Source organism: Balaenoptera acutorostrata, chromosome 3 (assembly GCF_949987535.1).
Source record: "Balaenoptera acutorostrata chromosome 3, mBalAcu1.1, whole genome shotgun sequence".
NCBI lineage: Eukaryota > Metazoa > Chordata > Mammalia > Artiodactyla > Balaenopteridae > Balaenoptera > Balaenoptera acutorostrata.
Genome location: NC_080066.1, coordinates 137,399,864 through 137,415,936, shown reverse-complemented (window position 1 = coordinate 137,415,936; position 16,073 = coordinate 137,399,864). Strand labels below are relative to the sequence as shown.

Here is a 16,073-nt window from a genome sequence, read left to right as displayed (position 1 = left end):
TCCCATTCTGAGGGTTGTCTTTTGGTCTTGTTTATGGTTTCCTTTGCTGTGCAAAAGCTTTTAAGTTTCATTAGGTCCCATTTGTTTATTTTTGTTTTTATTTCCATTTCTCTAGGAGGTGGGTCAAAAAGGATCTTGCTGTGATTTATGTCATTCAGTGTTCTGCCTATGTTTTCCTCTAAGGGTTTTTATAGTGTCTGGCCTTACATTTAGGTCTTTAATCCATTTTGAGTTTATTTTTGTGTATGGTGTTAGGGAGTGTTCTAATTTCATTCTTTTACATGTAGCTGTCCAGTTTTCCCAGCACCACTTATTGAAGAGACTGTCTTTTCTCCATTGTATATCTTTGCCACCTTTGTCATAGATTGGTTGACCATAAGTTCATAGGTTTATCTCTGGGCTTTCTATCCTGTTCCATTGATCTATATTTCTGTGTTTTGTGCCAGTACCATACTGTCTTGATTACAGTAACTTTGTAGTATAGTCTGAAGTCAGGGAGTCTGATTCCTCCAGCTCCGTTTTTTTCCCTCAAGACTGCTTTTGCTATTCGGGGTCTTTTGTGTCTCCATACAAATTTTAAGATTTTTTTTGTTCTAGTTCTGTAAAAAATGCCATTGGTAATTTGATAGGGATTGCATTGAATCTGTAGATTGCTTTGGGTAGTATAGTCACTTTCACAATATTGATTCTTCCAATCCAAGAACATGGTATATCTCTCCATCTGTTGGTGTCATCTTTAATTTCTTTCATCAGTGTCTTACAGTTTTCTGCATACAGGTCTTTTGTCTCCTTAGGTAGGTTTTTTCCTAGGTATTTTATTCTTTTTGTTGCAATGGTAAATGAGAGTGTTTCTTTTATTTCTCTTTCAGATTTTTCATCATTAGTGTATAGGAATGCAAGGGATTTCAGTGCATTAATTTTGTATCCTGCAACTTTACCAAAGTCATTGATTAGCTCTAGTAGTTTTCTGGTGGCATCTTTAGGATTCTCTATGTATAGTATCATGTCATCTGCAAGCAGTGACAGCCTTACTTCTTCTTTTCTGATTTGGATTCCTTTTATTTCTTTTTCTTCTCTGACTGCTGTGGCTAAAACTTCCAAAACTGTGTTGAATAGTGGTGAGAGTGGGCAACCTTGCCCTGTTCCTGATCTTAGTGGAAATGGTTTCAATTTTTCACCATTGAGGATGATGTTGGCTGTGAGTTTGTCATATATGGCCTTTACAATGTTGAGGTAAGTTCCCTCTATGCCTACTTTCTGGAGGGCTTTTATCATAAATGGGTATTGAATTTTGTCAAAGGCTTTTTCTGCATCTATTGAGACGATCATATGGTTTTTCTCCTTCAATTTGTTAATATGGTGTATCACATTGATTGATTTCTGTATATTGATGAATCCTTGCATTCCTGGGATAAACTCCACTTGATCATGGTGTATGATCCTTTTAATGTGCTGTTGGATTCTGTTTCCTACTATTTTGTTGAAGATTTTTGCATCTATGTTCATCAGTGATATTGGCCTGTAGTTTTCTTTTTTTTGTGACACCTTTGTCTGGTTTTGGTATCAGGGTGATTGCGGCCTCATAGAATGAGTTTGGGAGTGTTCCTGCCTCTGCTATATTTTGGAAGAGTTTGAGAAGGATAGGTGTTAACTCTTCTCTAAATGTTTGATAAAATTCGCCTGTGAAGCCATCTTGTCCTGGGCTTTTGTTTGTTGGAAGATTTTTAATCACAGTTTCCATTTCAGTGCTTGTGATTGGTCTGTTTATATTTTCTATTTCTTCCTGGTTCTGTCTCGGAAGGTTGTGCTTTTCTAAGAATTTGTCCATTTCTTCCAGGTTGTCCATTTTATTGGCATAGAGTTGCTTGTAGTAATCGTTCATGATCCTTTGTATTTCTGCAGTGTCAGTTGTTACTTCTTCCTCATTTCTAATTCTGTTGACTTGAGTCTTCTCCCTTTTTTCCCTGATGAGTCTGGCTAATGGTTTCTCAATTTTGTTTATCTTCTCAAAGAACCAGCTTTTAGTTTTATTGATCTTTGCTACTGTTTTGTTTGTTTCTATTTCATTTATTTCTGCTCTGATCTTTATGATTTCTTTCCTTCTGCTAATTTTGGGGGTTTTTTTTGTTTTTCCTTCTCTAATTGCTTTAAGTGTCAGGTTAGGTTGTTTATTTGAGATTATTCTTGTTTCTTGAGGTAGGATTGTATTGCTATAAACTTCCCTCTGAGAACTGCTTTTGCTGCATCTCATAGGTTTTGAGTTGCCGTGTTTTCATTGTCATTTGTTTCTAGCTATTTTTTGATTTCCTCTTTGATTTCTTCCGTGATCTCTTGGTTATTTTGGTAGCGTATTTTTTAGCCTCCATGTGTTTGTATTTTTTTTTAATTAATTAAGTTATTTATTTCTGGCTGTGTTGGGTCTTCGTTGCTGCACACAGGCTTTTCTCTAGTTGTGGTGGGCAGGGGCTACTCTTTGTTGCTGTGCATGGGCTTCTCATTGTGGTGGCTTCTCTTGTTGCGGAGCACGGGTTCTAGTTGTGCAGGCTTCAGTAGTTGTGGTGCATGGGCTTAGTTGTGCCACAGCATGCGGGGTTTTCCCGGATCAGTGCCTGAACCCGTGTCTCCTTCATTGGCAGGCGTATTCTCAACCACTGCGCCACCAGGGAAGCCCCTTTTTTACAGTTTTTTGCCTATAATTGATATCTAGTCTCATAGCGTTGTGGTTGGAAAAGATCCTTGATATGATGTGAATTTTCTTAACTTTACCAAGGCTTGATTTGTGACCCAAGATATGATCTGTCCTGCAGAATGTTCCATGAGCACTTGAGAAGAAAGTGTATTCTGTTGTTTTTGGATGGAATGTCCTATAAATATCAATTAATTCCATCTTGTTTAATGTGTCATTTAAAGCTTGTGTTTCCTTATTTATTTTCATTTTGGTTGATCTGTCCATTCTGAAAGTGGGGTGTTAAAGTCCCCTACTATTATTCTGTTACTGTCGATTTCCCCTTTTATAGCTGTTAGCATTTGCCTTATGTATTGAGGTGCTCCTATGTTGGGTACATAAATATTCACAATTGTTTTATCTTCTTCTTGGATTGATCCCTTGATCATTATGTAGTGTCCTTGTCTCTTGTAATAGTCTTTATTTTAAAGTCTGTTTTGTCTGATATGAGAATTGCTACTCCAGCTTTCTTTAGATTTCCATTTGCATAGAATATCTTATTCCACCCTTCACTTTCAGTCTGTATGTGTCTCTAGATCTGAAGTGGGTCTCTTGTAGATAGCATATATATGGATCTTGTTTTTGTATCCATTCAGCCAGTCTGTGTCTTTTGGTTGGGACATTTAATCCATTTACATTCAAGGTTATTATCAATATGTATGTTCCTATTACCATTTTCTTAATTGTTTTGGGTTTGTTTTTGTGGGTCTTTTTCTTCTCTTGTGCTTTCTGCCTAAAGAAGTTCCTTTAGGATTGTTGTAAAGCTAGTTTGGTGGTGCTGAATTCTCTTAGCTTTTGCTTGTCTGTAAAGCTTCTAATTTCTCCATTGAATCTGAATGAGATCCTTGCTGGGTAGAGTAATCTTGGTTGTAGGTTTTTCCCTTTCATCACTTTAAATATATCCTGCCACTCCCTCTGGCTTGCAGAGTTTCTGCTGAAAGATCAGATGTTAACCTTATGGGGATTTCCTTGTATGTTATTTGTTGCTTTTCCCTTGCTGCTTTTAATATTTTTTCTTTGTATTTAATTTGTGAAAGTTTGATTAATATGTGTCTGGGCATGTTTCTCTTTGGATTTACCCAGTATGGGACTCTGTGCTTCCTGGACTTGATTGACCACTTCTTTTCCCATATTAGGTAAGTTTTCAACTATCATCTCTTCAAATATTTTCTCAGTCCCTTTCTTTTTCTCTTCTTCTTCTGGGACCCCTATAATTCAAATGTCGGTGAATTAAATGTTGTCCCTGAGATCTCTGCAACTGTCCTCTACTCTTTTCATTCTTTTTTCTTTATTCTGCTCTGCAATAGTTATTTCACTAGTTTATCTTCCAGGTCACTTACCCGTTCTTCTGCCTCAGTTATTCTGCTATTGATTCCTTCTAGAGAATTTTTAATTTCATTTATTGTGTTGTTCATCATTGTTTGTTTACTCTTTAGTTCTTCTAAGTCCTTATTAAACGTTTCTTGTATTTTCTCCATTCTATTTCCAAGATTTTGGATCATCTTTACTATCATTACTCTGAATTCTTTTTCAGATAGACTACCTATTTCCTCTTCATTTGTTTGGTCTGGTGGGTTTTTACCTTGCTCCTTCATCTTCTGTGTATTTCTCTGTCTTCTCATTTTGCTTAACTTACTGTGTTTGGGGTCTCCTTTTCACAGGCTGCAGGTTCTTAATCCCATTGTTTTTGGTGTCTGCCCCCAGTGGGTAAGGTTGATTCAGTGGCTTGTGTAGGCTTCCTGGTGGACTGATGCCTGTGTTCTGTTGGATGAGGCTGGATTTTGTCTTTCTGGTGGTCAGGACCACGTCTAGTGGTGTGTTTTGGGTTGTCTGTGAACTTATTATGATTTTAGGCAGCCTCTCTGCTAATGGGTGGGTTGTGTTCCTGTCTTGCTAGTTGTTTCGCATGGGGTGTCCAGCACGGTAGCTTGCTGGTCATTGAGTGGAGCTGGGTCTTAGCGTTGAGACTGAGATCTCTGGGAGAGCTCTCGTTGATTGATATTACGTGGAGCCAGGAGGTCTCTGGTGGTCCAGTGTCCTGAACTTGGCTCTCCCACCTCAGAGGTTGAGGCCTGACAGCCGGCTGGAGCACCAAGACTCTGTCAGCCACACGGCTGCTAGTGTTGGAGGGTCTCCTGCAGAGGTGGGGGGTGGCTGTGGCTCACTGCAGGGACAAGGACACTGGCAGCAGAAGTTCTGGGAAGTACTCCTTGGCATGAGCCCTCCCGGAGTCCACCATTAGCCCCAAGAAAGAGCCTGTAGCTTCCAGTGCTGGATCACCTCAGGCCAAACAACCCTGTATTTTTTATATATATATATTCCCTCCTGCCAGGACATATCCCAGACCTATTGAGTCTCAATCCCCAATGAATAGCCTAGGAATTTTTTTTTTTTTAAATTCCAGGAGATTCTGATGATAAACCAGGTTTAGAAACAAGTATGGAGAAAGGAACATGGGATTTGGAAGTGGACAGACCTGAGTTTGAATCCCAGAATCAGCACTTTCTAGCTCTGCAAACTTGCACAACTCAACCCCTGTGAAACAGAGAATCACCATAATTATACACAGCGTTCACGTGGGGATTGAATGACATATTGTGAGCATGGCATGATGGACGGTAGTGGCTGCAAAGGCATATGGGCCTAATCACCAGAAAGAACCAAATCTTGAACCAAGCCCAGGGGACGGCACAAACACTTCCTTGTTCTCTCCTCACCCCGAAATCCCCCTCAGTCATTGCTGAGTCTTCCTCCCATAGGTTCCTGCATATCCCTTCCCCTTGGTCACCCTCCCCCTTCCTTTTCTTCTCCATTCCTTCAGGGTTCTGACTTGATCAGTGGCTGCTTCCTGTGACAGCAGGTGTCATTTACCCTGCATCTTTAGGTTCTGCAGTGTTGAGAGACAGGACAACGAACAAACCTCTTTCTAGCTAGTATTAATTATCTCTCATTACCTCATTGTTAAGTTATTATGTTTAAAAAAAAAATCCCTCACTTCCTCACCTGAGGTGAGAACGGGGCAGAGAACCACTTCCTTCCACAAATGCAAATGGCCTGGCACATCTAACACAGAGATGAGTTCTTCCCCCTTTGTGTCTCCTGCCCATCTCCACATCCTTTGCCTTTCTTTCCTTCCTTGCCAGCTCAGCTTTGGGCTGCTCTACCAGAAAGAGCTGCTGGCTGTTCTCCCTAGAACAGCTCAGGCCCAGCCCAGGGACCAGGAAATTGTTCTACAGGGAAGGAGCAGAAGGCCCCAGTCATGCTCCCCCTTATGAGCGCTGGATGCTCGGCAGCCATTTTCCATGGTCTCTCCCTCTCTTTTCACTCTGGTCACCTTGAAGACCAAACTGGCTTCCAGGCCTACCCCTTGATAAGGCAACCAATCAGACTACAATCGAAAATACTTTCAAAATATATTAGGATTTGCTTATAGTGTTGGACTAAGGCGGGTGTGGTGCTGACACTGGTTTCTGTGGCATGGTGTCCTCCTGGTTTTCCTCCCGCTTCTGAAGCAATCCTTTCTCCATCTCCTTGGCCAGCCCATCCCCATCGACCAGCTCTCAGTGCTGGAGCATCCTTGACTCTGCTCTTCTCACTCTGGACCTCATTCATCCTATGGTTTCAGTTATTCTCTACCCAGGGATGATTCCCAAGCATGCATCTTCAGCACAGACCTCCCCTCTACATTCCACCCAAACGTGGCCCTCTTCCAGTATTCCCCATCTCAGTAAATGACGGCACTATCCATCCCTTATATCTCGGTGTCATTTGGACATGTCACTCTCCTTCAATAACCATCATGAATCTTGCTTGGTCTGTTCTAAACATTTGTAGAGCCCATCAATTTCCCCCCCATGAGCCCCCAGCCCATCATCTTTGTCTTCCTAAGTGCTCACCCACATCCATAATTGCTCTTCTTCAGTATAGTTCCCACACTGCAGCTCGAGTGATCATTTTTTTAAGCAAATGTAGTCATATACCTACTCAGCTTAACATGTGTCGATGGCTGCCTCCTCCTCTTAAGAAGACAACGTCTTCATGATGCCCCATCAGGCCCTTCATGAGCTGGCCCCTGCCTACCTCTCCAGCCCCATGTGAGCCACTCTTCCTCTCACTCTCAACTGCAGCCAACTGACTTCTTGCAGTTCCTTCAAGAGATCATTCTCTCTCCTGCCTTGGGGCTATTGCCCATGTGATTCCCTCTGCCTGGAACTCCTCAGTCCCCTGAAAACTCCCAACCTTCCAACTTCTGCTAAAAATTTACTTCCTCAGGAAACTTTCTTGGACTGCCTCCTGACCCTTCTCTCCCTTGAATTAGTTTTCTAGGGCTGTGGTAATAGAGTATAATAACTGTGTGGCTTAAAACAATAGAAATGTATCGTCTCACAGTTCTAGAAGCTACAAGTCCAAAATCAAGGTGTTGGCAGGGATGGTTCCTTCTGAGGGCTATGTGGAAGAATCTGTCCCATGCCTGTCTCTTAGCTTCTGGTGGTTTGTTGACAATCTTTGGCATTCCTGGACATGTGAAAGCATCACCCCAATTGTTGCCTTTATCTTCACGTGGTATTCTCCCTGTGTGCATGTCTGCATCCAAACTTCCCCTTTTTATAAAGATACCAGACATATTGGATTGAGGGTCCACCCTATTCCAGTATGACCTCATCTTAACTAATTATATCTGCAAGGACCCTATTTCCCAATAAGGTCGCACTCTGAGGTACTGGGGGGAGGTGGTTTAGGGCTTCAACATATGAATTTGGGGGGAACATAATCCAATTCATAAAACCCCTCATTTCCAAGGTGGAGTCCTCCAGTTATATCTTGTCATAGTCTTACCCTGCAGACTTTTTCTTCAAAGCCCCGATCGCAGTTTGTAATTATTCATCAAATAATCACACAAGCACAACTGCACTTGTTTCTCCATAGATCGTAAGCCCCAAGAGGGACCATGCCCATTTTTGTTGAGCATTGAATCCCAGTGCCTGGCTGGTAGCAGTCATTCAATAAGTAATCACTGAGTGAACAAATAAATTCAGGTCCCTGATTGCATGTCAATGTGAAGAGACCAGCCCTTGTCTCCCAAGCCTACTCAGCCACTTCCTAGTGCTCCAGATTAAGTCATCTAAGACAGGTAGAGCTGGAGGCAATCACTAGTTCATCAACTGCTGCCTAGTCTTAGTGACTGCTTGAAATTTCAGCATCACCTCCCCGATAAAGCCAAGGCCCTGCTGGAAAAATCCATGTCTAAGATTTGTTAGCACACTGCACTTTCATTGTCAATGTGCCTCATAAGCACCAGTGACTATTACTGAGGAGGCTGAGGGAGCTTCTCTGGAGAGCTTAAAAATAGGTTACTTCCCTAAGGACCAGAATAGTTTAGCTGGGTGGTTAAGGGATAAATAAAGTAAAGGAGCTTCCTGGCACCTCTTTCATCTCTAATATTCTAAGACCCTTGTTGCTTGATAACTGTGGACATAGTCCCTCAATGCAGACGGAAAATGATTCTTAATCCTTTAACTCTCTGACCAATATTTAGATCAATGAGTCACTGGCAACAGTGCAAGAGAACACTGAAGAACCCAGATAGGTCAAAAAGCCTTTCACACAGTTACAGCTGTAATCCTGTTGAAACTGCCTTCCCTGTGTGCTCTCATGAATATGTGTAGAGTGTTAAGATAGTTTAATATCTGGCTTTTATGTTTCATCATCTCATGGCATGAGGAATGCTGAATACTCTAAATGTTGGACTTCCAGAAGCTTGAACCCATTGGCCTGCCACAAGTAATTACTTCTGAAAGGCTCCTGAGCCAGCAAGAAGCTGGGAGGACTCACAAAGCCAAGGTGAGCGGCAGCAAAACCTGGAGGGGGTGGGGAACTGGGGGGCTGGCCATCCTTTCCCTGTACTCCCCACACAGAAGACCTCAAAGGCAAAGAGAGCTATTAAGTCATTCAGAGCTAGAACTTTCCAAAGCTATCCATTCTCTTCTGGGCCTGCTTCCAACTGGCGATTACTCTTGCCTCTCAGATGAACTCTGAGCCCTTCTCTGCTGCCTGGTGAAAACAGGGAGATGTAGATGAGAGAGAGGAATTTTATGTGGAAATTGGTGATTCTAGAAGTGTTCAAATTTGTGAACACTTACCTCCCCTGATTCATTTCAGAGTCATCTAGACGCTGCCATCCACAGATGACTGAGTTGATAAAAGATATCCAGGTACTTTTAGATCCTCAAGGTCATGTCTGTGATACTGACAGTGCCCATAGAGATGGGCCCCTCCCTGAGGCTCATATCAGCCACCGCAGTCGATGTCCACAGGGCAAGAGAACAGGGATCACTGAACACATTTGGTTGCAGGTCCCTTCCCCTTCCTGGCCACAGCAAGTGATGAATGAGGGTATATTCACTCCTGGCTGCCCTCATTAACGGTTCACATTGTCTCACTGGAGTTTATGATACACCAGGGGAGATCACCCAAGTCACAAATCAATTTTAAATCCTTCCTAAACTGCAGTGTACCAGGGCTTATAGTGGAATATGGGAGGAAACCCTACAGAAATAGGTTGGCCCCCCTCTGGTTTCATAGCCAGACAATTACTCAATGACAGAAGAAGCAGGGAGAGAGAAGCAGGTCTCATCAAACCAGAACACATTTCTGGGAAGATAGTTAAAGCAGCTGTTGACATGGGAAGTGATATCTTGTCAAAATGAGATATGGAAACATATTTCCATTCAAGGTTTGCAAAACTCTACAGGAACCTTAAAAACGATATGATACACATAGCAAATTTCCACTTCATTCACTGATAGCTTCACTAAGAACTGGTCGGGAAGCTGCAATGGTCCACCTCTGACGTCACAAGAGATCTCAATGGATTATGACTGATGATTAAGATCTCACTCTGTTCCAAAAAGGATTTCAAGTTGTGGATTGCAGAGTCAGTAACTAATTACCCCATGCTAACGAGTGCGTCATCTTTCATAGCAGGAACTGGAAAAGAAGATGCAAACTCTAATGTATCCTTCTGGGAAAAGACAATATTTACATAAGATGCAAGTGCTGGAAATGAACCGTAAAAGACAAGAGGTAAATATGAGAAGAAGAGGGTCATATTTACCAAATGTACTCTACGTAATCACTGCCCTGGCACATGAATATAGTTAAGCATTCATCTCCAGTCTTTACCTAGCATTTTAAATTTAGTCATTGGAGCCAAAGTTTCAACTACTGGGGTTGAGAAGAAGCAGGAAGATCCCTTCTGCTACCAACTCTGTTGAGTCTTTTCTCTGTTTTCCATCCTTTCAAGGATGTATCCACGTCTCAAGTCTCCCTTTTGTTAACTGTTGCTTCTATGACATTCTGGCTCCAGCAGGAAAATGAGGTTAATTTTTCTTGGTTTAGTAAAAAGGAAGAGGGGGGTGAGTTGGTCTGTATTTTGATACCTAGGCATCTCTCTCTAATTTAAGCCATAGAATCATTTTATAAGCAAGATCTCTTGTAACAAACCCCTTTACAGCAATGTCTCCTGTAAATGTCATAACCCAAATTCCTCACTCTAGTGAATAAGCCTGAAGTCCCTGTCTTCTGCAAAATTCCAAATATATCAGCTAGCCTACGGTGAAATGGTTTTACAAAGGTCCTCACTGTTTTGAGATTATGGGCATGCTCCCCTTTCTCCTAACAAACCTGCACGTGAAGAAAGTTTCTATACCTTCTAACAGGAAAACAGAGAACCGTATTCCATTTAGGGGACCGCAGATGTCTACAGATAAGCACACAATTTGCAAAGTAGCTGACCTGTTGACCTACTCTGGTGAAAGTAGCTTGAGGGGAGAATACTAACTGTTTATAGCTGATCAATTTCAGGCCCAAGTGGAATTGAAGACAAGTCTTCACAAGGAGGCAAGAACTAATAAGCAGAAACAGAGGGACCATAAAGTCAAGAAAATCCTTCAAAGCATCCCAAGAAATGATGACGGTGACTTTCTAACCTTGTTGCCTGATGAAACCTTGAACAGAAGTCCAGGTGAGGCACGTAATTTTTTTAGTAAAATATTTCAAGCATTTTAAAAACTTCATCAGATAAACTTCTGATGTGGAGTGGGGAAGGACAGAGCTGCCCTCGGGTTCCTGTTGATATTTTACTTCCTGGAATATAATGGGTCTGCTGTCATGTAGTTTTGGATGGCCGGGAAGAAAAGACAGAAGCTTCAGCACTGTGGTGAGATGACTCTTTGTAGAAATGTACGGTACTTTACATGCATGATTGCAATCTTTGCACCATCCCTATGAGGAGAAAAGGCAAAAGGGCCTCATCTTGTGGTTAAAGAGAGCGAAGCACGTGGAGATACATTAAACAGCAAACTGGTATCCGCCGGTCTGGTGCCACATGCAAACACTCTCTCCCCACCCATGCGTTCCCCTGCAGCCCTCTTCGGCTCGCTCAGGACGTCTAAAACTGAATCCAGCATCACTGCCCTCTCCAGGCTTGCTCATGCTGCCTCTGCTATCTCAGTGGGTGTGGCCTCCCTGTTCTCTGTCACTCGGCCGGAGACCTAGCGCCTTTCCAGACCTGATGCTCCCTCTCCTAGCAGATGGTCAGTCACAGTGTCCTGCTGGTGTCACCTAGCGCTGAAAGTTTCCCCCCTCCCCCATTCCCCACACCACCCTTAGGGCGGCATGTCACCCCAGGGCTATTGCTACAGCCTCCCGACGGAAATCCTCCCTCAGGTCCTACCCTCCTTTCATCAACCCTCCACCTCGGTAGTCCTCAGTAGGGTCCCCAGACCACCAGCATTAACTGAGAACTAGTCAGGGCTCCAGCCAGAGTGACTGAATCAGAAACTGTAGGGATGGGGCCCAGCAATCTGAGTGTAACAACCCCTCACCCCCCATGGTTCCAATGCCCCTAAAGTTGAAGAACCACTGCTCTACTTGGTAATCAAAGCGTTGCCCACAGACCAGCAGCATCTGTATCACCTGGGAGTTGATTAGAAATACAGAATTTCAGGCTCCATCCCAGACCTACTGAATCAAGACCTGAATTTTATCAAAATCCCAAGATGATTCTCAAGCACAATAAAGTTCTAGAAGCACTGCGCTAATACCAGAATAATCTTATGAAATGCAAATCTGACCACATCACTCTCCTGCTGAAAAAAAAAAAATCCTTCAGTGAGTCTCCTTGAGCCTGAGGACAAGGTATAACTCCTTGCCCTGATACTCTAAGCCTTCAGGATCTAGCCTCTGCCTACCTTCCTGGCTTCGTCTCCTGCTATGATCACTCCCAGCCCACACACTGCAGTCAGGCCAGGTTGCTCAGGGCCTCAGACGGCTCTGTGATTTCCAACAGACATTTTGCTCATAAACTCTGTGTTGTGTTTCCCCATCAATTAGCGTCCCATTAAGTTTTCCCTGTCTGTACTCCCCCAGAGCAAACCCACCACTGCAAGTGCATGGTATTGTTCACATACAGAGCTTACTGCGCTGTAGGCCAATCCCCCATTAGCAAGACTGACCAATTAGAGATCTACAGAAATGCTGGCCATGTCTCTGGAGGTCTTGAGCTTCTAAGATGCAAAGTTACCAGCTGAAAGAGACACTGCCCCTGCTCAGAGGAACGAGATGCTTAATCGATAAGTTGATTAAATAAGAGAAGGCTGAATAAATGAAAAATCTACTTGGAACATCTATTTAACCTATACTCCCACATTCCAGAATGAAATATGCTGCACAGTCACATAGAAAAACAACTTTTACCATTTAAAAATTATTGGCAAAACCACCAAGAAAGGTGCCTCAGTTAAAATTAGACACTTAGAGTCATTGCTTGAGATCAGGCCAAAAAAAAACCCCAACATTTGGAAGATGCTCCAGATCTGGAGAGGCCAGGGGAGACTGAGGCACATGGAGAAGGGGGTTCTCCTCTGCTCTCCAGATACTTTTATTTATTTATTTATTTATTTATTTTTGGCTGTGTTGGATCTTCGCCTCTGTGCGAGGACTTTCTCTAGTTGCGGCGAGCGGGGGCCACTCTTCATCACGGTGCGCGGGCCTCTCACTATCGCGGCCTCTCTTGTTGCGGAGCACAGGCTCCAGACACGCAGGCTCAGTAATTGTGGCTCACGGGCCCAGTTGCTCCGCGGCATGTGGGATCCTCCCAGACCAGGGCTCAAACCCATGTCCCCTGCATTGGCAGGCGGATTCTCAACCACTGCACCACCAGGGAAGCCCCTCTCCTGATACTTTTTAAAGCTGTTTCATTTAGTTCCAGCTAAGGTTTCTTGAGTGCTTACTCTAAGCCAGACACCGTGGTCCACCCTTAACATGAATTATCTCATTTAAGCTTTACACAACCTATAAGACAGGAGTTACTATTAACCCCCATGTGACAGAGCCAGGATTCAAGGCCAGGTCTTTCTGATTCCAAAGGGTGCACTCCCACCCACCCCCTCATTTAGCCTCATCAGGACTCCAGCGACTCAGAGCTGTGTCCAGGACAACCTTGGGAAAGTCTGCAAATGTAGAGGTTATGACTCCTCCAACTTCTCTCTCAAGAGGTTTCCCTCTGCAAAGCCTTATAGACCTCACCACTCTGTAGGCATATGCTCAAGCAATGGTTCCTTTTTACGTGTTCCCAAGTAACATCTTTGATTTCCTTCTTTGTCTTCTAAAAGCAGTTCACTTTGCTTTCTCCTAAAAATGAAATGTCGCTAAGATCATAGACTTCCATGAGCATTCTGCTAGTTGGGTTCTGGTAATTAAGGTTCCTCTGTACCCAGCTCCTCTTATTTAAGGCTCTATTTGTCCATTTTTGTTCCCTCTTTTGGAAGGTAGGATGAGAGTGTCAGCTCTCTTGTGAGATAAAAATCAGTCTTAGTTTCTTGCTGCCTCTTTAAAATGAAATCACACATGCTTTACATATATTTTATAGATATTTACATAGTAAATTACATATATCTGTGTAATACATGATAATATATAACTTACACAAAGTGAACATCACTCTTTTAGGTACACAATTCTATGAGTTTTAACATGTTAATGTGGCTCCTACACTTTCCAGAAGCCATATGAGTCTAGTGAGTAGAAAAAGCACTGGACTTGGAATCAAAGTCCTTTATTTGAGCCCTGACGGTACATTCACTAATTGTAAGCTCCATGGGAGCTAGGATCTTTTCTTGTTCCTAGAACAGTGCCTGGTACATAGTAGCCGCTCAATAAATATTAGCTATATATTTGTTCATATAGCTTTATTCTATACAGAGATTATAGCTAACTTCCAGTTGTCTAACCTCTTTGAACCTCAGTTTCCACATCTATAAAATGGGAATAAAGCATTGTGTCTACCATGTAGAGTTTATATAAAATTCAAATGATGTGTGTAAAAGCACATATAAAATGTAAAGTATCATATGGATAGGGACAAAACTGAAGAAATATGGAACTGATGTCTTATAGTGAAAATAACTACCTGCTTCAGGGGAAGTGTCACTCCACATACATCATTTGAATGTCACCTTCACAACTCTGGTCTTATCTGGCCACTTGTACTATTATTTACTTAGTATTTTCCTTTAAGGTATCTTGCTTTGTTTTATTTTTATAATTTAGCCTTGTCTGTGAGAGACCTTAACTGGGACATTATGGGTTCGATATAGTGGTAATACATTTTTCTAAAACACATATTATAAAATACATAACCATCAAACATTTTTAATGTTTGGTATGATCCTTGTACTACCTAAAATCACTCCCTATTTTTCCCACACTGGCCTCTGTTTCTTTCCTCTCTCCCCAAATTAATTTTAAAGTAGGATACACTTTCCTCTACCCTGCTCACCCAAAACCCATTTAGGTTTTAAAGGTTGTGTTTTTCTTTTTTTATTTTTTCTTTAAGTCTAGCAACCATAAAGAATCAAACAGGGATTTATCAAAATGTAACAACTAATAAGACATCTAGCTCAGAAGTTCTCAGACTTTAATGCTTAGTATACAAAACTTTGTATATAGTGCTTTGTGAATGACTTAAGGGATTTTCAAGGATAATACTGAACATGTGACTTTTGCCTCACATACTAACTTTAGAGCTGAAATATCATAACACCAAGAGCATAGTGAGAGTCAAGCTATTGCTAATATTACATTAGATCCCACCATTAACATTAGATCCCACCATCTCTTCCTGTTTCAAAGCTCCTGCCTCTAGTCCGCAGAAAATCCCTGTTCTCAGTCTGAGTGATGCTTCTAATAGTTCTGGGCTCATGTGTAGAGCAGAGATGATTGACACCCCCTGGCCCCAATGAATGAAGCCCTTCCCAGGTCCCAGTTACCAATACTTCCCGCCTGCCAAAATTCTCTGATGGCTCACTTGTTCATTCCTTTACTTATTTACTCTTTCAACAGATACTGAACTGAGTAGATGTGGTACTTACACAATAGCACACACAATGAACAAAGGAAAGTCCAATGAGAGTATAACTGAGAGACCTAATAATCTGAGGAGTTGGACAGTTTCTGTGAGGAAGTGATATTTAAGTTGAGACAGGAAGTAGCTGCATGAAGGGAGCGGGTGAGCACGTGAGCGTAAGGAACAGAGTCCTGGGACATCCAAAACTGTGATTGATAAGAGCATGTGCAAAAGCCCTTGAGTGGGAAGGAGCCTGACAGATTCCAGACACCAGATGGAGAAGAGACACTGAGATAGAGAATGACTGGAGATGGCTCTGGAGGCACAGTCAGGGCCCAGTACACACAGGGTCTCATAAGTCATGTCAAATAAAGACTTTGAACTCTATTTAAGATCAATGGGAAGCCACTGAAAGGGCAAGTAAGTGAACTATTGGGTTTATATTTTAAATATTACTCTGTCTGAACTGTGGAGCATGGATGGGAGAGGAATGCAAGAGGATGTGGGGAGACAGGTGAGAAATACATAGCAGTAGTGCAAGAGAGAGGTGGCGTCTGGACCAGCAGAGAAGGGTGACACTGAGGAGGGACAGAAGGAGCCAGATAGTAAGATATTTAGGAGAGAGAATTGGCAGAACCTGGTGATGAATTACACATGGGTACGTGGAGAGAGTGAGGTGGCCAGGAGGATTCTCTGAGTTTCTCCTGAAGAACTAGGCAGACGATGGAACAAAGTTACGACCAAGTGCTGGTCGAGGGTAACTGGGAGAAGAGGCAGGTTTAAGACAGAAAAAGAAGGTGGAGCTGACATATTGCCAGGAGACATCAAAGAGGAGGTGTCCAGTTGTACAAAAAATGTATCAGAGCTCAGGAGGACAGATTAGGGCTGCAGAATAAATTAACTATAGTTTTTTCTGTCGGGGCTGTGTAAATAGACAATGCT

General features: G+C 42.5%; 1 protein-coding gene across 1 annotated transcript in view; it reads left to right on the top strand.

The window, feature by feature from the left end:
• CCDC198 (coiled-coil domain containing 198) overlaps window positions 1-16,073 on the top strand; it is a 53,033-nt gene that overhangs the window by 12,641 nt on the left and 24,319 nt on the right. Inside the window, exons 3-5 of the mRNA XM_057542699.1 lie at window positions 8,480-8,566; window positions 9,707-9,808; window positions 10,589-10,757. Coding sequence (XP_057398682.1) covers window positions 8,480-8,566; window positions 9,707-9,808; window positions 10,589-10,757 — 358 coding nt within the window. The remainder of the gene's footprint in view (window positions 1-8,479; window positions 8,567-9,706; window positions 9,809-10,588; window positions 10,758-16,073) is intronic.